The sequence below is a fragment of the Liolophura sinensis genome, chromosome 9, assembly GCF_032854445.1.
Source record: "Liolophura sinensis isolate JHLJ2023 chromosome 9, CUHK_Ljap_v2, whole genome shotgun sequence".
In the NCBI taxonomy this organism is placed as follows: Eukaryota; Metazoa; Mollusca; class Polyplacophora; order Chitonida; family Chitonidae; genus Liolophura; species Liolophura sinensis.
In genome coordinates this window covers 3,010,625-3,038,594 of record NC_088303.1, presented here as the reverse complement: position 1 = coordinate 3,038,594, position 27,970 = coordinate 3,010,625, and the positions used below count along the sequence as shown (strand labels likewise).

Genomic DNA, 27,970 nt, shown 5'->3' with positions numbered 1-27,970 from the left:
AGAAAAAAAAAACATAAAACAATTTTGTATCAATCTAATGGACTTCCTGTGTAATGCCAGTACAAGTCAGGGGACTCCAGGAATATGAACCCAGTTGTGGTATAAACTAAAGCTACAGATAGATCAAGAGGCACTTTCTGCCCTTCTGTTGGGGGTGGTGGGGTCTCCGGCTCTTTTTCTTTGTTCCAACTCTCCAAGCCTTTAGGTAAAGTTGTGTCTTCTTCCACTGACCCTGGGGAATAGAATAAAAACCCATTATAATGAGAGTAACAAATACTACTGAAATATATAAACCATAAGAAAGTGAGAAGACATTTCAAACTCTTGTATTGTTACAGTTAATAAAGTGTCCGATTGTACACAGAAATGTCACAGTATGATACAGCAGGGCCTTTTTTTTTTTTTAACCTTTAGCGACAACAGTATTTGATCTCAAAACCCACCAATAAAAACCACAACCAACAGTGTCTCAACACTGGGCTGACCAACACTTGGCCTACCCTATTTGTCCAACCTTTTCAAATGTGGCCACTTTGAAAGCAATTTATCCACCTTAATATTTTGATAATGCTGGTAATTTATCTCGCATGGATTTGTTCCAGTCTAGGCAAAGAAATTCCTTCAATACATGCTTTAAACACCGCCAGGGGAAAATGCAAAAAGGGTGAAGAAACACAGAATAACGCTGAGTGTCTAGTGAGGATGTAACAATTGCATATTGCTTCAGGAAATGAAGATACCCACATAACACTGGCATGGGGCGCCCACATAACACTGGCATAGGACGCCCACTAAACACTGGCATGGGGTGCCCACATAACTCTGGCATGGGACACCCACTAAACACTGGCATGGGGCGCCCACATAACACTGGCATGGGGCGCCCACATAACACTGGCATGGGGCGCCCACATAACACTGGCATGGGGCGCCCACATAACGCTGGCATGGGGCGCCCACATAACACTGGCATGGGGCGCCCACATAACACTGGCATAGGACGCCCACTAAACACTGGCATGGGGTGCCCACATAACTCTGGCATGGGACGCCCACTAAACACTGGCATGGGGCGCTCACATAACACTGGCATGGGGCGCCCACATAACACTGGCATGGGGCGCCCACATAACACTGGCATGGGGCGCCCACTTAACGCTGGCATGGGGCGCCCACATAACGCTGGCATGGGGCGCCCACATAACACTGGCATGGGGTGCCCACATAACACTGGCATTGGGGGCCACATAACACTGGCATGGGGCGCTCGCTTAACACTGGCAAGAGGTGCCCACATAACTCTGGCACAGGATGCCCACTAAACACTGTCATGGGGTGCCCACATAACTCTGGCATGGGACGCCCACTAAACACTGGCACGGAGCGACTGATCATCTAGGCCATCATTTGAATGGGAGCAGACCTGAACTTTCTTTAAACACTAATTTTGCACTCTAATTTTAACCTCTAATTTGGCATACAACAAAAAACCGGGTCACTAATATTCATGGCTATCCTGTGTTATTTTTGAACAAAAACATGTTTTCGACAAAAATATTCCTCTATAAAACTATAATGTTCATTTTAGAGTTCATTTTCATGTGTCCTGTCTGAAGATTTACCTGTTCCTTCCACAAACTCTTCATATGTTGATTTCTCAGCAAATGGGCGTGGTCCTAACATCTCCACCAAGTCCTCTTTGTCTAATTTCTCCCTCTCTAATAGTCTCAGCGCCACCTGTTAACAAACACTGAGCAATAGATACATGTACAACAACGACGAACACCGATTCTGAGGAAAATGCAATTCAGAGTGTCTGTAATAAACCGGAAGCGGCGTGCCTGGAATAAACCTGTGTGCATGGAATAAACCACTGCCCCTTGCCATGTACCTGACAAACATTCTGGTATGTATATGTATCTGACAAACATGCTGGTATGTACCTGAGAAGCATCCTTGTATGTCCCTGACAAACATGCTGTAGTCACATTAGTAAACACTGGGTGCCAATCTGCAACCTCAATGGTCAATGGTAAGGAAAAAACCAACTGCTAAAGCTAGCAGTGGGAGACTCTGTGGCTCAGTTGGTTAGCACGCTAGCGCAGCACAATGACCCAGGATCCTCTCACCACTGTGGTCACTGCGAGTGTAAGTCCAGCTCATGCTGTCTTCCTCTGCGGCCGTACATGGGAAGGTCTGCCAGCAACCTGCAGATGGTCGTAGGTTTCCAACGGGCTCTGCCCTGTTTCCTCTCACCATAATGCTGGCCGCCGTTGTATAAGTGAAATATTCTTTAGTATGGCGTAAAACAACAATCAAATAAATAAATACATAAATAAAGCCAGCAGTGGTCCCCCTCATGTAAAGGGCAAAATTCAAATCAAAATTCACCCTTAAAGAGGGACTAAGGTAAGAACAAATACATCTTCATCTCTAATTGCTAATGCAAATCAGGGTGTGGAGTGCCCAAGGTTGTCTCACCTTCTCCACATCCTCCTTGTGTTTGGTGAGCAGCTCCATGGTGCGGTCGTATGCCCTCTGCACAATCATGCGCACCTCCTCGTCTATCATGCGAGCTGTCTCCTCGCTGTATGGCTTATCAAATACCATCTCCCCCGGCTGAGGCATGTCAAATGACAGCTGTCCCACCTTCTCATTCATACCAAAGTGTACCACCTGTGAAAAAGAAAGATAATGAGGGCATGATTACATGTTAATACGTAAAACCCTAATTCTTGTAGTTTTGTAGTGTAGTAGGTAGTTTTGTAGTGTAGTAGACAGTTTTGTAGTGCAGTGTAATAGGTAGTTTTGTAGTGTAGTAGGTAGTTTTGTGGTGCAGTAGGTAGTTTTGTAGTGGAGTATGTACTTTTGTGGTGTAGTAGGTAGTTTTCTAGGGTGTAGGGTAGTAGGTAGTTTTGTAGTGTAGTAGGTAGTTTTGTCGTGTAGTAGGTAGTTTTGTAGTGGAGTAGGTAGTCTTGTAGTGTAGTACGTAGTTTTGTAGTGTAGTAGGTAGTGTAGTAGGTAGTTTTGTAGTGTAGTAGGTAGTTTTGTCTCCGAAATATTAAAAATGTTCATAAACTTGACTGAAAGTTGCTCTTTGATTTGCAAAAAGGTTGAGGAATAAGATGTATGTGATCAGAGTTTTACACCAACCTAAAGACTATTTAATTCCCTATAGGTTTATGGGTAGAGAAACAAGCAATTCAAAAGAATAAAGAAACTTCTGTCCCCTACTGCTTTGAGCTGTTAGAAAGATACACGTTGAAGTGTTGAAGATCACAACAGAAGCAAAATGGCCAAAAACTGAAGAAACTTCTTTAACTTGTCATGGTGAGGCCATTACACCATTCCACTCAGGATGGGGGGGGGGGGCTCTCAGGTCCCATTACAACATTCAGTTAAGGGGAAGGCTCTCAGGTCCCATTACACCATTTCATTAAGGGGAAGGCTCTCAGGTCTCATTACACCATTCCATTAAGGGGAAGGCTCTCAGGTCCCATTGCACCATTTCATTAAGGGGAAGGCTCTCAGGTCCCATTACACCGTTTCATTAAGGGGAAGGCTCTCAGGTCCCATTACACCATTCCATTAAGGGGAAGGCTCTCAGGTCTCATCACACCATTCCATTAGGGGGAAGGCTCTCAAGTCCCATTACACCATTTCATTAAGGGGAAAGCTTTCAGGTCTCATTACACCATTCCATTAAGGGGGAGGCTCTCAGGTCTCATCACACCATTCCATCAAGGGGAAGGCTCTCAGGTCTCATTACAACATTCCATTAAGGGGAAGGCTCTCAGGTCCCATTACAACATTTCATTAAGAGGAAGGCTCTGGGGTCTCATCACACCATTCCATTAAGGGGAAGGCTCTCAGGTCTCATCACACCATTCCATTAAGGGGAAAGCTCTCAGGTCCCATTACACCATTCCATTAAGGGGAACGCTCTCAGGTCCCATTACACCATTTCATTAAGGGGAAGGCTCTCAGGTCTCATCACACCATTCAGTTAAGGGGAAGGCTCTCAGGTCTCATTACAACATTCCATTAAGGGGAAGGCTCTCAGGTCTCATCACACCATTCAGTTAAGGGGAAGGTTGTAACATCTATACATGTGAACAAAAGGGATTCATAGAAGTCCAAATTTTTACATCTGGGAACTCAAAATTGAGTTATTTTCTGGTCCAGATTGAGTTTATTTATATTTCGAACGCCAACTATAATCAGGTATTGAGTTCAATTCCACAATTTTGTGAACATGAAAGTATATATGATATACCGATCTATATACATATATATATATATAGATATACACATGAGAGGGAAAGTTTAACTTCATTATCAAAATAATTTTGATATCAAAATGAATCAAAAAGAATCACTAACCCTCATATTCACCCCATGAATATCTCACCTGTGCATAAGCATTTTGTGTGACCTTCTTCAGGTCATCCTGAGCACCTGTTGTGATCCGACTGAAGAAGATCTGCTCTGACACTCTCCCACCAAGGGTCATGCACATTCGGTCTAACAGCTGTGCCACAGAGAACAACATGATACACATGTACAACAACATAACAGGTGAATAAAGAGCCTGGTAATGCAGCACATGGAGAGGAGGCACTCAGCCTCTGTCTATCAAAACTACCATCACCTGAAATTGTCCTCTCAAAAAGTGCATTATTACAGGCAAAGGTATTGCTTTTGGAAACATACATTTTTCTTGCAGTGTATGTCCATCGCCAAACCAACCTCAAAACATCAACATAACTCATAACTCAGAATCAGGAACAATGTCACACTTGTTTACTGTAGTGGTCTTTTCAGATATAAGACACAGGTTTCATACACCAGCCTTCCTGCTCCCATTATCGGACAATCCTGAAGGTGATGCTGTCACATGTATACCACAGTAAAATGTTGATGACTTATGTCAGGGCATAACTTTCAATGAGGGACTTCATTCAAGTTATTATAATTTATTACAAGATTCCTTGCAATTTTGAGTTCTTGCCATGATACACAATGTAGCTTAAGTATTGCTAATACAGCATAGCATCAAAAATCTTTCACTTGTTCATACAAAAGTATGAAAAGACAAATTTTAAGTTTGACACAGTGGCTCATTTCACCCATATATTATTCTTTTTTTGCCATTCTTTCCTCCAGGTGTTTTGAGGACAGGAGAGTGAGAAAATGTCTTACCTGTTCTTTGGTATACAGGAACTGTTCCTTAGGGAGATACTGAGCATAACCTAGCCCTTTACCTCTTGGAATGATGGAAACCTGGGAGAAAAACACAAACTGAAGTAACGTTCTGCTTGTCACTAACTATACCAACATGGATGGTGTAGGCGTATGGTTTTAATGTCTGTTTGGTTACATAAAACCATGTTAAGATATAAATGAGCATGACCTTTCCCACTCCCCTACCCCCATCTGAGAAGAGGCCCCTGATACATAACACTTCCATATCAGACCACACCTGCCTTGCACAAGGTTATACAGAAAATCCAAATTTGTGCATAAAATAATTTGGCCCCAATCTGGAGAAGGGGGGACATTATGGTGTTTAATCTGACCAAAAAATTGTTTACCTTAAGCAGTGGATCAGCATGCTCCAGGTACCAGCCTGACACGGCATGTCCCGCCTCGTGGTAAGCCACAGTTTTCTTCTCCTCAGGCTGTAACACCTGAGTCTTTTTCTCCAACCCTGTCAACACACACAGATGAGCACATGAGCATCATCGACCACTTACTGTCACCAATGGCCACATGAGTGTCGTTTCAATCAGCTATTGTTACCAATGGCCTACAAGCATCATCGATCCGCTATGGTCACCAATGGCCCACAAGCATAGTTGACCACTTATTGTCACCCATGGCCCACATGCACTGTCGACCACTTGTTGTCACCAATGGCCCAGAAGCATCATCGACCACTTATTGTCACCAATGGCCCACAAGCATCGTTGATCAGTTATGGTCACCAAAAGCCTACAAGCATCGTCAACCACTTCTTATCACCAATGGCCTACAAGCATCATCGATCAACTATGGTCACCAATGGCCCACAAGCACCATCGACCACTCTTTGTCACTAATGGCCCACAAGCATCATCGATCAGCTATGGTCACCAATGGCCCACAAGCATCATTGATTTTTTGTCACCAATGGACCACAAGCATCATCGATCAACTATGGTCACCAATGGCTCACAAGCACCATCGACCAATTATTGTCACCAATGGCCCACAAGCATCATCGATCAGCTATAGTCACCAATGGCCCACAAGCATCATCAATCAGCTATGGTCACCAATGGCCCACAAGCATCATTGGTTTTTTGTCACCAATGGACCACAAGCATCGTCGAACACTTATTGTCACCAATGGACCACACGCACCATCGACCAATTGCTGTCAACAATGACCCACAAGCATCGTCGATCAGCTATGGTCACCAATGGCCCACAAACACGGTTGACCACTTATTGTCACCAATGGCCCACAAGCATCATCGATCAGCTATGGTCACCAATGGCCCACAAGCATCATTGATTTTTTGTCACCAATGGACCACAAGCATCGTCGAACACTTATTGTCACCAATGGACCACACGCACCATCGACCAATTGCTGTCAACAATGACCCACAAGCATCGTCGATCAGCTATGGTCACCAATGGCCCACAAACACGGTTGACCACTTATTGTCACCAATGCCCCACAAGCATCATCGATCAGCTATGGTCACCAATGGCCCACAAGCATAGTCGACCACTTATTGTCACCAATGGCCCAAAAGCATCATGAACCACTTACTTTCACCAATGGCCCATGAGCATCACTGACCACTTACAGTTACCAATGGCCCACAAGCAGAGAGAGCAGACAAACAGAGAACATCTTTACTATGCAGGGCCTTTATTAATCAAACGTCTTAAGACTTCTCTCAAATATTCAAGCTACTTATAAAATGCTTTCATCCAGGAAGTTAAAAATTTCTGCCCTGAATCAGAAGTTTGGGATCCCAAATGATAACATTTTCATATTATCAGTTAAGGTTGTTAGCAGGGCAGGCTTTCAGATTGAACTCCAAACATTGCAAACTAATAAATCCAGAAGTTGTTATCCATAAGCAATGTGTTACTCTTACAACTACCAGCTTCTAAAAGCCAAACATTGAGAACATAACGTGAGAACATAGTACCTTCAACTCTGACAACAATGCAGGTCATCAAAAACCACTGAGCACAGTGAGGTAAACCCATGTTAGGTACATGTACATGTAGCTGTGTAACCAGATGTTACACGATGGGAATGCCTTTGATACTTCCACTACACACCTACCTGCTATAACTCGTTCTGTGGCATGCTCAAAGTGCTTCCACTAAACACCTACCTGCTATAACTCGTTCTGTGGCTTGCTCATAGTGCTTCCACTACACACCTACCTGCCATAGCTCGTTCTGTGGCATGCTCAAAATGCTTCCACTACAAACCTACCTGCTATAGCTCATTCTGTGGCCTGCTCAAAATGCTTCCACTACACACCTACCTGCTATAGCTCGTTCTGTGGCCTGCTCAAAATGCTTCCACTACACACCTACCTGCTATAACTCGTTCTGTGGCCTGCTCAAAGTGCTTCCACTCTACAGACTTGTTCAGATCTCTAGCAGCTATCAGGGCAGCCTCATTGCACACATTAGCAATATCAGCACCTGAAATCATGTCACATCTGACCTATTTATATCTTTCATGAACAATAAAACAAAATACAAAGTTGGACAATTTGTGCCCAATTTACATATTTTGGTAATAAATACCTGTACATGGAACAGACAAACAGCCACGATAGGTCTACAATATTGCCAAAGTGGCATTCAGTAATAATCCTTCTTCAATCATTCATAAGTATATACAGTCACGTAAAAAATTATTAGACCACTCATATTTTCTTTGGTTTCTTGTTCATTTTAATGCCTGGCAACCCTAAAGGTGTATTAACCGAAGATTACAATGAATACGACAAAAATCCAGCTGATTCCATAATACTTTGTCGTATTTGATATGCTTTAAGGTCAGTTGTATTCCTAGGGTGTATGCGAGGCAATTTCATGCTTTCCATTTACATGCAAACTTACATAAAGAGTGGTTTCCTGTTTACATGTAGGCTTACATAAATAGGGGTCTCTTGTTTATATATTAAGACGCAGCACAACTCGGTAGTTGTCAGCTCTCATAATGCCTAAAACGAAAGAATTATGTGGAGCCAGAAAGGCAGCCATCTTGGCACAGCTGGATACTGGATTGAGCGAGCGACAAGTGGCCAAAAAACTGAAGATCTCTAAGACAGCAGTTCATTACACCAAGAAAAAGCAAGCCGAACATGGTACTACAAAACTGCTAGCTGGTCGAGGCAGGAAACGTCTTTCTACCCCACGAGATGACCGAGCACTCATCCGGTCCTGTATCAAGAATCGTCGTCAGACCTCCAGAGACCTTAGAAATGAGTGGGCATTGTCAACAAATGTGACTTGTTCAGCAAGAACAGTTCGAAATCGACTTCTTGAAGCTGGTCTAAAGTCGCACAGGGCACGGAAGAAGCCCTTCATCAACGAGAGGCAGTGGAAGGCCCGCTTGCGTTTTGCGAGGGATCAGAAGAATTGGACTGTTGATGATTGGGCTAATGTTCTCTTCAGTGATGAATCCAATTTTGAGTTGATGCCTACTCCAGCCAACTTACTGGTTAGGAGGAAGCCTGGGGAAGCCTACAAACCAGACTGCCTTGCTCCTACTGTAAAGCATGGGGGTGGATCAGTGATGATCTGGGGTTGTTTCAGTATGGGTGGAACAGGACAGATGCAGTTGTGTGAAGGGAGAATGAACCAAGTCACATACAGAGCTACTCTTGAAAACAGTCTTCTTCCATCAGCTGCTAAACTCTTTCCTGGCTCGAATGACTGGATTTTAAAGACAAGACAATGCCCCTTGCCACACGGCAAGGTCAGTTAAAACCTGGATAGAGAACCGGAACATTCGAACCATGAATTGGCCTGCTCAGTCACCTGATCTGAATCCAATTGAAAACCTGTGGAATATTATCAAGTTCAAAATGGAGAACCACAAGCCCAAAAACAAAGCAAATTTGTTCAAATTTTTGCAACAGGAATGGGCTGCTGTGACTGCAGGGCAATGTAACAAACTGGTGGAGAGCATGCAAAGGCGCATGGCTGCAGTCATCAAAAACAATGGGCATGCAATCAAGTACTAACTCCCGTGTGAAAATGAGAGTCATGTGATTACGTGACTAGGAGACAGGAGAAAAAATGAAATGCCAAAATGTTTTTGAGAATACAGTTGCCACATCTACAGATGTATGAACTTAAGTGATTTTGGTCATTGTCAAGAAAGTCACAGAGAACTGATAGATATCACCTCTTAAATAAAACCCTTATGAACTATTTCTGTTTTCATCACTTTCTTTGCCCAAACAAATGTTCCTTCAGTTGTGCAAGGTTTTAAAATGAACAAGAAATGGGAGAAAGCAAGGGTGGTCTAATAATTTTTTCCATGACTGTACATATAAAAGACCAAGGAAGTAACTCTCTTTTGTTTGTAAATTGAGAATACATTCTGGCAAACATTACAATATTAATACACAGTGTATTTACAATAAAGCTATGTGCCTTCTGCTCAAAGTCAGCACTGTTATTGAAATGCCCTTATGCTTGTTTAAACACCAACCTGAGAAGCCTGGCGTAAGGGCAGCCATTTTCCTGGACACTTCATCTTTATCCATGTCAGTCTTTATTGCTTTTAAATGTACCTTAAATATGGAAGCCCTGAAACAGAATAAAGCAGGAAACATTTACCTGAATTTTCCTCACAATAATACAGCTATGGATTTTCAATGCCTCTATGAGGGCAAAAGACAGAAGTGTATTCAAAGTAATAAATACTGGAGGTATGATTTCTATTTTACGCTTTTTCATGCAAACTTAGTTATACAACTAGTTACAATAAAACCAATGGGTCAACTTACATGTCATCACCTGATAAAATATACCTACCTTCCCTTGATATCTGGTGCGGGGACATAAATCTGCCTGTCAAAACGTCCAGGTCTTAGTAAGGCAGGGTCTAAAATGTCAACTCTGTTTGTGGCTGCTAAAATCACAACACCACTTTGTGTGTTAAACCCTGGAGGAGAAAACACACGTCTTATTAACAGCCGAAATGATTGCAATCAAAACACAACTACTGTATTTCACCGAAATTTTAGCTTTTCTTTAACAGATATTTTTTGTTTGATTTTCACTGATGCATCCACCCTATAGGGCCAACTTAAGTTTTTTGTTTAGTTTGATTAATTTCTTATCACAAAAGTTTAATTGTTAATTTTGGTATCAACAGTATCACTATTAGGCCTTTCTATGCTTTTGAAAGTTTACTTTCACCGTCCAAACTTTAGGTGAAATACAGTATTCAGTAGAGAAATTTGGAATGGTTTTTCCCAATATCAAAAAACAGGGGTCTGGATATCAAGTGAAGCTGGCAACTGCCATTCGATGACCTCTGATGATCCAAACCTGTATACCGTCCTGTGTAATAGAGCCGAAAGTATGCAGAGACTCAAGATCCCCAAACAGAACGCTGGCCCCGACAGCACAGTTGCTAGAGCCTCCGCTTCTGGAGCGGTAGATCCAGGGTCAATCCTGGGTAGGTCATGCCTAAGACCTTAAAAGATGAAGTTGTAACTTCCTCACTTGGCGTTCAATATAATGCGAGGACTTGTTGACCCGTATCAGAATAATGGCTTGGGCAGGGGGGATTACTAGCTTCGGTACGGCGTCTCAGTGAAGCAACACTAGATATAAGAGCGGTGGAAATCCGTCCTGCAACGAGGAGGCACATTACATGCACCCTAATGATTCCTTCGTCGTCATATGACTGAAAAATTGTTAAGAACGACGTTAAACCTCAAGCACTCACTCAAAAAACAAAACCTGCAGGCTTATGGAGTGTGGTACAAATACAGATTCCTCCATAAAGGCCTGACACCACTTAAAGAGACACTTGTGCAAACTTTCCCACAGTTTTTAATGTACAGTTAGCACTTACCAGAGGTCTTCAACAAACATAAAACTGTTCGTCGACCGCTTATTGTCACTCAGGCCAAACCTCCTCAACAGCGAGACCAGGAAATCCCTAACTTCTCTGTCCACGGATAAGATTGTATCCATACCTCTTGTGCCCCAGCACCTATAGGCACACATCACAAACATGGCCCATAACCCCCTCCCCATCCCCATTCCACCTTGTCTGAGATTGTGTCACAGCACCAGCACCTATACGATGGGCATCATAAGCACGAGGCCACAGCCCCCTCCCCATTCCACCCTATCTGAGATTGTGTCACAGCCCCAGCACCTACACGACGGGCATCATAAGCACAAGGCCACAGCCCCAGCACCTACAGGACAGGCATCGTAAGCACAAGGCCACAACCCACTCCTCATCCCACCTTGTCTGACTGTGTTACAGCCCCAGCACCTACAGGAGGGGCATCATAAGCAAGAGGCCACAACCCACTCCTCATCCCACCTTGTCTGAGACTGTGTTACAGCCCCAGCACCTACAGGAGGGGCATCATAAGCACGAGGCCACAACACCGTCCCCCAACCCACCCTGTCTGAGACTGTGTTACAGCCCCAGCACTTACAGGAGGGGCATCATAAGCAAGAGGTCCCCAACCCACCCTGTCTGAGATTATGTTACAGCCCCAGCACCTACAGGACGGGCATCATAAGCAAGAGGCCACAACCCTGTCCCCATCCCACCCTGTCTGAGATTGTGCTACATACCATCCATTTCTACCAGCAACTGGTTCAGCGTGTTCTCCTGTTCACTGTGACCTCCAAAACTCTTGCCTCCCCTCTTCCTGCCCACAGCGTCTATCTCATCAACAAACAGTATACAGGGGGCGTTCTTCCTGGCCAGAGCAAACATGTCTCTTACCTGTCAGGTGAAAGAGACATTTGTAATTACAGGTAATCAGTCAGTAGGTAATCTGTATCTGCTTTACAGCCTTTATGAATGAACTTCCTTGCTGCCATATTGTGGTTACCATTATAACTTGATATTAATAAGGAAGATAAAGTGAAGTTTTACTGCAGAAGTATGGTAAACTAAAGCTGTGTGGAATAAAGCATCAAGTTCTAATGAATGGTAACCTAAGGCTATGTGGAATAAAGCATGATGATCTAATGAATGGTAACCTAAAGCTGTGTGGGATAAAGCATCAAGCTCTAATGAATGGTAACAAAGCTGTGTGCGATAAAGCATGAAGTTCTACTGAATGGTAACCTAAAGCTGTGTGCCATAAAGCATCAAGCTCTAATGAATGGTAACCTAAAGCTGTGTGGGATAAAGCATCAAGTTCTAATGAATGGTAGCATAAAGCTGTGTGGAATAAAGCATGAAGCTCTAATGAATGGTAACAAAAGCTGTGTGGAATAAAGCATCAAGCTCTACTGAATGGTAACCTAAGGCTGTGTGGGATAAAGCATGAGGCTCTAATGAATGGTAACGTAAAGCTGTGTGGAATAAAGCATGAAGCTCTACTGAATGGTAACCTAAAGCTGTGTGCGATAAAGCATCAAGCTCTACTGAATGGTAACCTAAAGCTGTGTGCCATAAAGCATCAAGCTCTAATGAATGGTAACCTAAGGCTGTGTGGGAAAAGCATCAAGCTCTACTGAATGGTAACCTAAAGCTGTGTGCCATAAAGCATCAAGCTCTAATGAATGGTAACCTAAGGCTGTGTGGGAAAAGCATCAAGCTCTACTGAATGGTAACCTAAAGCTGTGTGCCATAAAGCATCAAGCTCTAATGAATGGTAACCTAAAGCTGTGTGGGAAAAGCATCAAGCTCTAATGAATGGTAACCTAAGGCTGTGTGGAATAAAGCATGAAGCTCTACTGAATGGTAACCTAAGGCTGTGTGCCATAAAGCATCAAGCTCTAATGAATGGTAACCTAAAGCTGTGTGGGATAAAGCATCAAGCTCTAATGAATGGTAACATAAAGCTGTGTGGAATAAAGCATCAAGCTCTAATGAATGGTAACCTAAGGCTAGGTGGGATAAAGCATGAAGCTCTACTGAATGGTAACCTAAAGCTGTGTGGGATAAAGCATCAAGCTCTACTGAATGGTAACCTAAAGCTGTGTGGAATAAAGCATCAAGCTCTAATGAATGGTAACCTAAGGCTAGGTGGGATAAAGCATGAAGCTCTAATGAATGGTAACCTAAGGCTGTGTGGGATAAACCATCAAGCTCTACTGAATGGTACCATAAAGCTGTGTGCCATAAAGCATCAAGCTCTACAGAATGGTAACCTAACGCTGTGTGGGATAAAGCATGAAGCTCTACTGAATGGTAACCTAAAGCTGTGTGCGATAAAGCATGAAGCGCTACTGAATGGTAACCTAAAGCTGTGTGGGATAAAGCATCAAGCTCTAATGAATGGTAACCTAAGGCTGTGTGGGATAAACCATCAAGCTCTACTGAATGGTAACCTAAAGCTGTGTGGGATAAACCATCAAGCTCTAATGAATGGTAACCTAAGGCTGTGTGGGATAAACCATCAAGCTCTAATGAATGGTAACATAAAGCTGTGTGGGATAAAGCATCAAGCTCTAATGAATGGTAACCTAAAGCTGTGTGGGATAAAGCATCAAGCTCTAATGAATGGTAACCTAAGGCTGTGTGGGATAAAGCATCAAGCTCTAATGAATGGTAACCTAAGGCTGTGTGCCATAAAGCATCAAGCTCTACTGAATGGTAACCTAAGGCTGTGTAGGATAAAGCATCAACCTCTACTGAATGGTAACCTAAAGCTGTGTGGGATAAAGCATGAAGCTCTACTGAATGGTAACCTAAAGCTGTGTGCGATAAAGCATGAAGCTCTACTGAATGGTAACCTAAGGCTGTGTAGGATAAAGCATCAAGCTCTAATGAATGGTAACATAAAGCTGTGTGGGATAAAGCATCAAGCTCTAATGAATGGTAAACTAAAGCTGTGTGCGATAAAGCATCAAGCTCTACTGAATGGTAACCTAAGGCTGTGTGCCATAAAGCATCAAGCTCTAATGAATGGTAACATAAAGCTGTGTGGGATAAAGCATGAGGCTCTAATGAATGGTAACCTAAGGCTGTGTGCCATAAAGCATCAAGCTCTAATGAATGGTAACCTAAAGCTGTGTGCCATAAAACATCAACCTCTACTGAATGGTAACCTAAAGCTGTGTGCCATAAAGCATGAAGCTCTACTGAATGGTAACATAAGGCTGTGTGGGATAAAGCATGAAGCTCTAATGAATGGTAACCTAAAGCTGTGTGGGACAAAGCATGAAGCTCTACTGAATGGTAACCTAAAGCTGTGTGGGATAAAGCATCAAGCTCTAATGAATGGTAACCTAAAGCTGTGTGCCATAAAACATCAACCTCTACTGAATGGTAACCTAAAGCTGTGTGGCATAAAGCATGAAGCTCTACTGAATGGTAACATAAGGCTGTGTGGGATAAAGCATGAACCTCTACTGAATGGTAACCTAAAGCTGTGTGGGATAAAGCATCAAGCTCTAATGAATGGTAACATAAAGCTGTGTGGGACAAAGCATGAAGCTCTACTGAATGGTAACCTAAAGCTGTGTGGGATAAAGCATCAAGCTCTAATGAATGGTAACCTAAAGCTGTGTGGGACAAAGCATGAAGCTCTACTGAATGGTAACCTAAAGCTGTGTGGGATTAAGCATCAAGCTCTAATGAATGGTAACCTAAAGCTGTGTGGGACAAAGCATGAAGCTCTACTGAATGGTAACCTAAAGCTGTGTGGGATAAAGCATCAAGCTCTAATGAATGGTAACCTAAAGCTGTGTGGGACAAAGCATGAAGCTCTACTGAATGGTAACCTAAAGCTGTGTGGGATAAAGCATCAAGCTCTAATGAATGGTAACCTAAAGCTGTGTGGGACAAAGCATGAAGCTCTACTGAATGGTAACCTAAAGCTGTGTGGGATTAAGCATCAAGCTCTAATGAATGGTAACCTAAAGCTGTGTGGGACAAAGCATGAAGCTCTACTGAATGGTAACCTAAAGCTGTGTGGGATAAAGCATCAAGCTCTAATGAATGGTAACCTAAAGCTGTGTGGGACAAAGCATGAAGCTCTACTGAATGGTAACCTAAAGCTGTGTGGGATAAAGCATCAAACTCTAATGAATGGTAATCTAGGGCTGTGTGGGATAAAGCATGAAGCTCTACTGAATGGTAACCTAAAGCTGTGTGGGATAAACCATCAAGCTCTAATGAATAGAAAACTGCATGCACTTCTAATCTTGTTGCAAGATTAAAGTCTCACTAAATAGTATTTAGATCAAGTTGTCTGGTCATAGGTAAATAAGATCTTCTATTTTACTCCCTCTGCAGGTTTGGAAGGGAAGGAAACTTAACACATGTAGTCCTTTACCATAGGCATGAGTGGGAGAAGAATAAAAGTTTGTTGCACAGTTATATGCTTAATTCATCCTGTGTGTTGTAATGTTTAATGAATTTAATTAATAGTACTGCATCTGTGATAGAAATCAGTTTGCTTAAGTTGGTTTCAAATTCTTCTCTCTTGTTTTGCTCTACATGTACTTGAATTTTGCCAGATATCATCCTGCAGGAATCTTCCAAGCAAATCTCAAAACTCCATTCTAAGATCAACTTTCAAAATATGAAAAAATGTGCAATTTAAGTCGTGGACAAAATTTCAAATCATTTACGGTTAGCAGAAACTTTGAAAATACATGGACAGGTTATTAAATTCCAAAATATTCTACACATATAGAAATGTTTTCATTTTTTCCCCACAATGACTCACAACAAAGCTCAACTTCTAAAGTGCCTCACCCTGGAGGGGCCAACTCCCACAAACATTTCCAGAAACTCCGACCCTGACACTGTGATGAAGGGTACATTAGCCTCTCCAGCTGTGGCTTTGGCCAGTAAGGTCTTTCCAGTACCAGGGGGACCAGTCAGGATGGCTCCCTTAGGTATCTTGGCACCCAGCTCTATGTACTGGTTAGGGTTTTTCAGGAAGTTCACAAACTCCATGATTTCTATCTTAGCCTCTTCACACCCAGCCACGTCTCTGTAAAATCACAAATTTAAAAGCTGTAAAATCTTGACATTGTATACACCTGTATCTAGGGTACCATCAATTAACCTGAATGTTTTGGGGGTTTCATTTGGTAGAGTTTGGCAGGCCGCTTCATGGATAATACAGAGCACAGAGACAGACAGACAGACATATAGGTTCTTGGCTTAGATTAAGGCAAAAGCAGTTCTCACTTAACCATCTTGGTTTTCAATACTAATTCGTGTTTTATCATCAGGTTAGACAGGTTAACTATTGACCTCCATACATTGGTGTACCTTGTCAGGTAGATCGCAAACCTTTTGATGTAAAATTATTAACAATCCAATGAACAATTTCACTCTCAGCTCCACTCGCAGTTTTATATTTTCATTTGTACTTTAAATACATTATAGCTGACTACTCACCATCATTTTGGCAATATATTCTTCCATTCTAAAATTAACTTCACATTATTAAGTACATTTTCTATATGTAATGGTCTTTTCATTTTTTCTGCCTCAACAATCCATTGTTTTGCTATTGTAAGAAAAGTGTTTATAATTGTCTTTTGTTGAATAAGCCTAAAGTTGCACCCCTGTTTTAATCACCTTTCAAATCTTGGCCAAAACATTACAACTACTTCACACTGGGTAAATAAATGTTCAATGGTTTCCTTTTCTTTGTTACAGATCACAGACGCCATCGTCTTTTCTGTCAATTTTGAACAGGTAAGATTTTGTAGGACATATTCGGTGCAAAATTTTATATTGAAAATCTCTTAATTTTATATCCCTTGTACTTTCGAAGAAAGATAAGATAACACTTCTTACATTAATATGATTTAGCTGTAAGATATGCTCCCATTTAGTTAGTATTTGTGCGTCACACTCACCATTGTTCGAATATATCATAAAAAACATGTGCACCTCGCTTCTGCTTAAATAGAAAGTTCTAGTACACAAGACAGGCAGCTGAAAACACGTCTGTAGTCAGTTTTATATCAATTAGCCACTCCTTTGCTATACTTTTTACTAATTTATTGCGGCCTAAAAATGTACTTTTTATTCCAAATTTGTCCTTAATGTTTTTAAAATTTGCAATATCACCATTAATATATATATAATGTCCTTAATATATGATATCTTACTTTCATACCAATTCTGAAAGAAGTACAATGAGCTTTTAAAATTTGGGTTGTACCATGACTGTTCATCTGTTCCTCGTTTTTCTGTTTTGAATTTTCCTACAAACAACTTCCCAAGTTTCGAGTGTTTCAATCCAAAAGAAGTTTTTATTGTCTGTATCATAATCATTGACGTAACTACCGTCTTCGACTTATCCGAGTGTACATGTGTCATCAAAATTATCTGCCAGTTATTTTCTTCAAAACTAAGCTGTTTCACCCATGTTAATTTTAAAGATTGGATAAAAGCATCCTATTAATCATCCTTAGACCTCCACAAAAGCATCCTATTAATCATCCTTAGACCTCCACAAAAGCATCCTATTAATCCTTAGACCTCCACAAAATCATCCTATTAATCGTTAGACCTCCACAAAAGCATCCTATTACTCATCCTTAGAGCTTCACAGGCATAATCTTGTGTCATGGTTGACCTCTTTATTCTATCTGGCCAGTCATCCCAAAGAAATTTATACAGTAAACTGTTAATTTCTTTTAAATCATACAACAGAGGGCAAGGTAGTGATAAGAAAGATGAATCATTTTAAAATGTGCCGAAGATTTAATAACCGTTATTTTACCCAGGAGGATCAGGTTTCTTAAATCTCCATTTTTGTAATTCTAGTTTTAATTCCTCTATTCTTCCAATATAGTTAATTCTCCATACGCTGTTGAAATTCGCAGTTGAGAACTGAATGCCTAGCATGTTTAGTTCATTCCCCCAGTCCAGCTTTACGCCCTGATATAGTTTTAGATTGCACCCACACAAAGAGCCTATCCACCCTGCTTTTCTTTTTTTCTATACTAATTTTTAGCCCTGAGTATTTGTAATGTAAATTTAGACAGTTCATTGTTTCTACTAAAGTGTTCTGGGATCCATTCGGAATCAGCTGAATGTCGTCAGCATACTGACTTAGCCTATGTTCAGTCCCATGTATGCTATACTCCTTAGTTTTCACGGTTTCTGACCACACTACCGAGAACCTCAGCGAACAACAGAAAAATGTACAGCCAAATCGGATCTCCTTGTCTACACATAAAAGAACATAAAATGTGTTTGAAAAACCTGTATTCATCTTTTAATGTCATCACCACACCGCATTGTTGCCAGTACATGTTTAACAAACCTCCATGATATGGAGTGAAATACTTTTCCAATGTCAATGGACAGAATCCCTGGGATTTCACTCTTCATTGTTTGAAACATGATATTGTAAATTAGGCAAATATTTTCACCTATACATCTACCTGATATCAACCCTTCCTGGTCCTTGTGGGTAATCTTTTGTAATGCTAGTATTAATCTATAAGCGATACAGGAACTAGTTTGTAATTGGCCGCCAGTTTTTAAAACATCACACAGTTTATTAGGCTATGGAAGACACATTATTATTCTCCGTTTTTGGGCGCATGACATTTCTCCATCTCTGAAAACCTCATTTGCAGCTCTGACCAAAAATTTTCCTATATCTTCCGAAACATCTATAAAACTCGACAGGAAATACGTCCATTCCTGAATTTTTCATTTTTTTCATATTTTTCAAGCAATTTGTTAATTGCTGATAAATTATTTGTCCCCCAAGATGTTCTGCTTCAGACTTTGTTAATCGACTTCTATTCACCTTGTCTACTGCAGAGTATCAACTATTTCATAATTTGCATCTGAACTCTGAATGTAAAAATTTGGGCAATATGTTTGGCAATATGTTTTTTGTTCCTCTAAAATCTCTGACGATTTGAATATTTTGTTTTTTGGTCATAGGTTAATGAATAAATGAATGAATGATTACGGCTTATGGCCAATTTGGCTAAATTTCAGACATATCGGGAACATGTTTAAACCAAGAGACATTAAATGGTTTTGGGTGCTGCCATGAAAAGATTCAAAATTAAACTAAACTAAAGCTGTTTGTTAGAGTTTCACTGCCGCCAAGCACTCCCCGTGAATGATTATAGCTTCTCTTTTTTGCAAACAATATTTTATTAAAACAAATGAACAGGGTTGACAAATAGGCTGAACCTATATAAATGTCTCTTTACAGCTTCTGCTTGAGTATAGATCAGTTTAGGGACAGACCGCCCCCGTCTGCATGGCGCAGTTTGTTTCGACTTGTCAACTCCAAGGAGTCAATCATAAACAAGACAAACATTATTTCACACTATTGGTAGACTTATCAATTAGTTTTTGTTAAATTTTCATCTGACTAGTTGGATTTGAAGACTTGATACAACAAATTAATCCTTGTGAAAGTGGCATAGGGATGTTTGTAACAGTTGCAAATAAGGATTGTTGTGCTGAAAGTTGATGAAATTTGTGTCTCCTACTTACTGCTATAAAAACATGGCAAAGGTTACAACATCAACAACTACACCAGCACTCTAACCACCGCATTACCTAAAACTTGTAAAATCAACACTCAAAATCTCCTACTCACTGCTATAAAAACATGGCAAAGGTTACAACATCAACAACTACACCAGCACTCTAACCACAGCATTACCTAAAACTTGTAAAATCAACACTCAAAATCTCCTACTCACTGCTATAAAAACATGGCAAATGTTACATCAACAACTACACCAGCACTCTAACCACAGCATTACCTAAAACTTGTAAAATCAACACTCAAAATCTCCTACTCACTGCTATAAAAACATGGCAAATGTTACAACATCAACAACTACACCAGCACTCTAACCATAGCATTACCTAAAACTTGTAAAATCAACACTCAAAATCTCCTACTCACTGCTATAAAAACATGGCAAATGTTACAACATCAACAACTACACCAGCACTCTAACCACAGCATTACCTAAAACTTGTAAAATCAACACTCAAAATCTCCTACTCACTGCTATAAAAACATGGCAAACGTTACAACATCAACAACTACACCAGCACTCTAACCACAGCATTACCTAAAACTTGTAAAAATCAACACTCAAAATCTCCTACTCACTGCTATAAAAACATGGCAAACGTAACAACATCAACAACTACACCAGCACTCTAACCACAGCATTACCTAAAACTTGTAAAAATCAACACTCAAAATCTCCTACTCAATGCTATAAAAATATGGCAAAGGTTACAACATCAACAACTGCACCAGCACTCTAACCACAGCATTACCTAAAACTTGTAAAATCAACACTCAGGTCACTTAAGTGAGATGGATCCATATCAGAAATTACTGCAGGGAACTGAATTGATTCTCCATTGTACTCTGCTATACGCATTACAGTTCCTTATGTATGTAGTAATTGACATTTTGCTGACTTTGGACCTCCATACGTGACTGCAACAGGCCAAGTAGAGGGCAAACCTTTTGAGGCAAGGCTATAAACAATCCAATGAGAAATGGAATAAAGCATACAATCTCATTGGTCACAGCTTAATGGCCTCCACTATAACACTCTTAATTGCCGCATCAAAGAATTTTATCTTTTCCTTATATACCAACAACAATGGGAGACTCGAGGACGAGCTGCACAGAAGGTCTTAATCGCATTAGAACACGTCATTTCTTCTGTGACGTTGTAGTGCTTGTGTACTTCATATCTGTTTGATGAGCACACATATACCGATTATTGTTATGTAATAATGGATAGAACTGTTCACTGTTCGAGATTTGGACCACTTTGTTATGGGAGATGTGAATTTTTATGAGTTCCTCACTGGAACACATGTGTAAGAGCGAAACTAACCTGAATTTGACACCAATGTCATCTTTCATGACTTTAGCTGTGGTCTGGCCGAACCCGAAGATTCCTCCTCCCCCTCTGCCTGCTCCAGGCCGACCTCCCTGAAACCAGAGGTAAACATTATCATCAACAGGGTCTTTTGTTTGCCTTGTATTAAACATGGTGAAACATCTGCACCAGAAGAATCAATGATCCGAATGTCAAAACAATCTATCTATCTTTACCTTCCAAACTTAAAAAGCATATGACGATGTTTTTAGAGTTGCATTATATTTGCTGTATTTTTTGAAATGACACTGGAGTACATGTAGTTTCTTTATTATATCTTGCTGTTTGTGTGTGAAGTCCTTGAGAAAAAAAAGATTCATTGTAAACTGACGAAGTTCCCTTGAGCACACACATATTTTTTACTCTGTGAATGCTGTTTAATCATGTTGATATGAGCATCGGCCAAATTGCATAGTTATAACTACATGTTTACCTCTGATAAGAAGAATTTGGGAGAGCATCAAGACAACGTACAAATCATAGAAAGCCATACCTGAAACATGTTCGTGGATCGTCGAATCAGCCATATTAAGATTGCTATGGGCAGGATAATGTTCAGGGCTGAGAATGCCACAGCAGCGCTGAAACAGACAGACAGATGGATTGATTGATTTACTGAGTGCTGAATTTCATTATCTATTTGATTAGTGTTCGACGCTGTAATCAAGAATATTTCACTTATACGACTGTAGCCAGCATTGTGGTGGGAGGAAACCGGGCTCCCCGGCTGAACTAACTTCAATTGTGGTCAGCTGTATATATGTATGTATTCTGGGGGGTTTTACATCATACTTTAATTTTTCAGGTATATGACATCAACATTTGGCATGTGTATATACACTGTGTGTTCTTGGGGCAAGGCGAGTCCATGCCTGCCCAAGTGCTGCCGCTACTGGAGTATCAAGCTGAAGACATGGCGATGGGACCATAACACACGATTTATTTCGTTAAGCGCACTGGCACGTCCTACTTAGGAAACTACTTGTCGCAATTTCTTCACACTTTTTCATGCCTCTAGAATGGACCTCTAGCAATTCTCAACAATGGACTCATAAACGTAATTGTGGATGTCATTTACACACTTGTTTTTTATCTTACTAGACATTGTTTGTCCTGTCGGCATAAGTAGCCTTTGGCTAATGTTAACTTGTTGTAACCGACGTTAAATAAAGATTTTGAGATTTGAGATTTGAGATATGGGGGGGGGGGGGGAGAAGTTAACGTCATAAGTCAAGGGACTGACAGTCACAGTGAGTCAGGGCTTTAACCCTTTGAGCCAGGCGTGCCAGTGCGGTTTCCAATAGTACAGTTTACACGTTAACAACTGAACGTGGGTATTAGCTACATGTATAGTTATTTAATTATTTGATTCTCATCTATTTTAATTTATTTGTGCTTTATGCATACCAAAGAATATTTCAGTGATACGATAGCAACCAGCAATAAGGTGGCACGAAAACCGGGCAAATTCCAGGGGAAACCCACAACCATCAGACGGTTGCTGGCAGATCTTCCCACGTTCAGAAGGAGAAGAAGCCAGCATGAGCTTCATGTATATCAGTCATTACCATCTTTCAAATAAGATCGACTCCCAAACCCTTGCTTACATGTACATCTATAGAAGATTTCATAAACATATACTCACAGTTCTGTCTCAGTTTTATAGACCACATTAATAAAGTTGGACGGTTCTATATTCATCTCCAGCTGGGCATTCTCCAGGTTCCTTTCAAATGCCTCCACACTTCCAATGTTAAACCATATAACACTCTGAAACATTAAATGGAAAAGAAAACAATCACAACAACTATGCCTATAGAAAAACCTCCACGGCAGGGATGATGTAAACAATCATAAGTACATGCATTTCACAACTGAGATAAAAGTAATACAAGTCAAAGTCTTGAAAATAAATGGACCATAGTTTTCTGTGTTACATCATGCTGTCTTGTGGGTCAAAAGTAAATTATACTCAACGGCCATACATTAACAGTGTTGCCAGTCAGAAGACTGTAATTCACACTTTCACAAAAAACAGTCACACAAATGTATCATTAGCCCTGTTCTCTTCCATCAAACAGTAATATCTAGCCACTCACTGAGCCATCTATCTGGGTTCCTGTCACAAGGTGGATTCGCACCCACTTCTTATTGACCACCTCAAGTTTATCCACCTGAAACACAAGGCATAGTTTAAAAACATAATCAAAATAAGAAAAAACAAAATACCTTCCTTAGGGAGAAACAATTACAACATTACTTGATGAATGAGTTAATTCCTGATGACCATTAATACACTGTTTTTCATCTGAGACTGAGGTGAATACATGCTGTGTTAACACATCAATCTCAGGAACCAGCTGATTATCTATAAAATCTACACCATTTTGAAAATAATGAACATACTGTAAATGCCTTTTTATTTGCGTGGTACTAACATTCGCGGATTTTGCGGCAAACACATTTTCGCCTGGGAAATATATGTATAGACGTATAAAACCCATGTAAGTAATTTATTAATGTAGCATTAATGTAGCATGCATTACAGTTATAAATTCATTAACAAACACTACAGTTTTAATACTTTTTCAAATAAGTTAATTAGACATACCTAATCAGTATGTATTCCGACTTTCACGAATCCACATTAATTGGTCATCAGTTAATCTTGCTTTCTTTTAAGGAGGATTACACACTGTAGCTCCGTCTAAGTATCGCCACATTGCGACGACCTTGTTGATTTATTGCCGAGACATACAAAACGATAATTTGTACTGGGCTTGTGAACGTGATAAGATATACATACGATGAGAGAGGCTTTTTTTTTTATCGACTGTACACGCCTTCCAGTCAGATCACCTTTCAGACGCCCCCGATACATCGCTCGAGGGTTTCTTCTCTTCAAACTTCCTTTTCATAATGAAGATTTCTTAGAAATTTACTCAAATTTGTCACAGTTCACTCAAAGTTTCACTCACACTGCTGATGCATGAAAATTAAACAGTGGGATTTATTTATATCACATTTACTCTTTCGTCGTCTTCCGGAGTGAGCGACATAAATATTTGCTCACGCAGCAGGTAAGAGCTTCGTTTTATAAAGATTAACAGTCTTCAAAAGATTAAAAGCTTAGGAGGATTAACTTCTTTTGTCTGATCAAGTTAATGTATTGTATAGACACACATATATATATATATATATATTGTATCTTACAGGTACAAACAAGTTTAACTGATAACACTGTTACTTGAATGCTTGAGTTTTTTTATTACTTGACATTTCTGTATTCAAGTTTGATTTTCGTTTATCAGTTGTCCAAAAATTCTGTTAAGATCCGTGAATGTGTCATCTGAACAAATCTGAAAGTTTATGCCCACAAATAAGAAGGCATTTACAGTATACAGCTTTATGGATACCCAAATTATACAATATGCATATAGAGTCAAATGTGGTCACTGCATTTCCCCTAAAAATTTGCCTCTGAAATGGAAGTTTTGGAGGCAGATATAGGTCGTAAAATATCACTCATGACGCTGAAACTCCTATTTGCCAGGAGGATACTATCTCAGAAACAAACCCCTAAATCATCTTTCTAAGATGAAGTCAGCCATGAAAATCAGGTAAAATGAGCAAATAAGTCATGGTCTGAACATGGTCTAGGTTTGAAAGAGCACAATAACTTATGTAGATTTCACTAATAATTCCTTGCACTACTTTAATGATGGGCTGATGGGTTTTTCATCTGACAGAGAAGAAAAGATATTATTATATAAATACACACAAACAGGTTTTAATCAGATTAAAAATGCATGATTATGCGTGGTTATACTTTATATGTAGGTTTGACTTACAATGCCTTTGGTGAGATAATTGGAGACAAATTCCTTCCATGTGATTTCTCGATATTGTGTTTGGTAAAGCCCGATCAGTCCTACTATACCAATGCCTGTCAGCACACCAATTAAAAGTTTGCTGTTTGGATCTCCCGGATCACCAAATGAAGTTCGATTTCTGAAAAATAAAAAATTAGTAAAGAAAGTACAAATATACACCAAGCTAAACTTTTTGCATTATAACACGAAAGACATAACGCAAGAAGAGCATCCTGCTGAATTTAGAATGAAAAATACAGAGAAAGATTCAACACATGGATATATCATACTTACTTTCCAAAGTTAAAGGTGAGTTCAAATTTTTTATCAAAGGGTTTCTGTTCACTGGCAGACTTTGAAGGAGGAGGGGGGTCTTTCGGAGCTTCTGAAATACATTACAAGCAAGTGTGTACATTTTTTAGTATTTATTTGATTGGTTTTTAACCCATTCTAAAGAGTTTCACACTTTAGTCAGCAGTCAAGTTCAGAGGTTCAGGAACACAGACTGCCTAAAGTAAAGCTACGGATGAAGAAGCTAGATCCACATTCAGTGGTATTTTGGACTGGTCAAGGGCCTGTCAATTCCAGCTAGCCAGTGCTTTAACTCTCAAGCCACAGAGGGGACTTATTAACATACCTGACTTTTTCATACAAATGAAGTCTCAATATTAAGTTCAGGCACATGGTTTTTCAGATTTTTTTCAAGACGGTTCATAAAACTGAGTTTGAACATCATACATGGCTTCACCATAAAAATTACACACCAAGTTACAGTTATGGGTTTCTACGTCCATTTTGGACCAAAATATGAACGTTTTTGTCCAATTTGGATAGTTTTTAGGGCTGTTTACAAAACAGTTCATCGTATTGAATTGGAATACAGTTTCAGGCCCCTATGTTCAATTTGAAAGTCATGGCTGTCTTTGTCCAAATTCCACATGACCAGTTTCCAAACTTCTTTTTCAAGAAGGCTCATCATATTAAACTGGAAATTGGTACATGGCTTTACCATAGCAAGTTTGAGTTTTGGAACCCCAAGTCCAGTGTGGACAATATTAATGGCCATTTTAGACAATAATAGAGTTTTTTCAAAAACAGTTCATTGTACTAGATTGAGACTAGGTACATGGCTTCACTATATAAAGTTATAGATCGAGTTAATGGTTAATGGATCCCTACATTTGGAACTTGGTACATGGCTAAACCATCATGACTTACAAATCAGATTCCAGTTTCTGGCTATTTCAACCATGTTGGTCGAAAAAATTTTTTTTTCAAATGGTTGTTTAATGTTAAATTGAAACTCATACATAGCTTCACCAAAACAAGTTACAGATCAAGTTTAACTGTTCAGCACTTTTGTTCATTTTCAACAGTATCATGGCCATTTTTGTTCTGTTGTGGACTTTGATGTAGCTATTATTCTGATGGTTCAGTCTGGTAGAGAACATTACTAGCATTAACATTAGAATACTTCTAGCATGTTTACCTTTTGGAGGTGATTTTGAGCCGCCAGACTTTGGTGGTGCTTTCTTTGCCTGACCTGGGAAAAACTTCTCAAATCCTTTGGGTACATTTTGCCTCAACACTGCCAGATCTCTCCACAGCGGGGTAAACCTCTCTGACTGAGCAAAACGCGAAAGGAAATGAATACCTCGCTGAATCTGAAAGAACAATACATGTCATTACCTGGTGTCCAGCTTTATTAATTTAGCCCTCCCCTACTCCCCAACCCTATTTTTAAAAAAAATCATTCAATTTTATATAAGCGATAGCCACATTCCCATTTTAGATGGCTGCAATTTTTTTTTCTTTTTAGGTTGCAATATCTCATGGTTTTTGTATGGGTGCTGAATTTCATTCATGGGTATATGTGTATATGGCTAAAGGGTGTGCCAATGATTGGCTCTAAGCAGTTGAGACATTACTAAACTAAGAATTAATTTTTCTACTCAATTTCTTTTCAAATTTCATTGTGTTGACATGAACAGTAGAATATGATTTAACAGATGCACACATACGTAATAATTTTTCAAGAAGTTTCATGTTTTCAAGACAAAGAAAGCTATAGAGCCTATGAGAGACGCGAGTTCACCTGAGTTCTGTGTGGGGGGCGCTTGCTCATATGCCGGAAGTTGGGGTTAGAATACACTCCATTCGCCCAACGCTCATGCACGCAGGCAATGTACCGCCAGGGCTTTAACTCTCATAGGCCCTATATAATAGCATTGGTGAGGGTGTGAGTTCAAGCCCAGCTTCAGTATGTTATGCAACACTTAACAAACTTAAAAACGTGTCATGGAATTTCCTCCCGTAGTCCACCTGTGTCACTTAATTTCCTTCAATTAGACAATTTTTAAATTACTAACCTAATTAAGAGTCAACAGAGGAAACAAAAAGATCAATTAATCATGCAGTCCATCATTTATCGATCACTGTTCATACCACCGATCTTTGCGTTGGTGTTGGCATTTCCGTATGTTTCTTGACTTCACCCTCAGGTTAAACAGGCTTAAACAGAGTATGGATAACATGATGTAATCTTCCTTGTGGACGTGACATGAGTGACACAGCAGGAAATTCTGAAGCGCTAACAGACATAGGCCTACATGTACAGGTATCTCTACAACAACAACACCATGAGAGAATATGAAAAAAAAACATGCTGTTTTTTTAATTTTACAACTTTACCTCTGAACAGGCACACTGTGATCTAACCGCTTTCTGCAGAAGTCTCTCACTCTTTCGGGCTAGGTTGATGTACCTGTGCGCCATGGTTTTTTTTTACCACCGCAGACCCAGAATGAGTTATGTAGCAGATTTTGACAACTTATTACGAAAACATCGCAGATCGAAGGTGAACGACGACCTTCGCTAAAAACATGGAGCTACTGTCTTTTAGCCTACAGACGAATATTCGTATTTTGGTACCCCTCGAAAATTGCACTTGAGCTGTTTTATTATAATTGCCATGC

General features: G+C 40.2%; 1 protein-coding gene across 1 annotated transcript; it reads right to left on the bottom strand.

Moving 5' to 3' along the window:
- Positions 1–21: 21 nt before the first annotated feature.
- On the bottom strand, positions 22–27,858 carry LOC135475961 (AFG3-like protein 2). The gene is made up of 19 exons (XM_064755938.1): positions 27,687–27,858; positions 26,485–26,659; positions 25,290–25,380; positions 24,975–25,134; positions 23,223–23,297; positions 22,769–22,893; positions 21,617–21,704; positions 21,079–21,176; positions 15,956–16,196; positions 11,869–12,022; positions 10,075–10,204; positions 9,749–9,846; positions 7,612–7,722; positions 5,595–5,710; positions 5,203–5,283; positions 4,412–4,531; positions 2,482–2,676; positions 1,623–1,737; positions 22–232 (listed from the first exon to the last, which is right to left on the bottom strand). Exons 1-19 carry the CDS (start codon positions 27,768–27,770, stop codon positions 30–32), a joined length of 2,460 nt encoding a protein of 819 aa, XP_064612008.1. The 5' UTR covers positions 27,771–27,858; the 3' UTR covers positions 22–29.
- Between the last annotated feature and the right edge of the window lie 112 nt (positions 27,859–27,970).

Excerpts from the sequence above, each read along its gene's own strand:
- LOC135475961 (XM_064755938.1), bottom strand. The coding sequence starts at position 27,770 with ATGGCGCACAGGTACATCAACCTAGCCCGAAAGAGTGAGAGACTTCTG. Across the intron at positions 25,381-26,484 it reads CTCAAAATCACCTCCAAAAG|AAGCTCCGAAAGACCCCCCT; the intron begins GTAAACATGCTA and ends AATGTATTTCAG. Across the intron at positions 12,023-15,955 it reads TGGGAGTTGGCCCCTCCAGG|GTAAGAGACATGTTTGCTCT; the intron begins GTGAGGCACTTT and ends TTCACCTGACAG.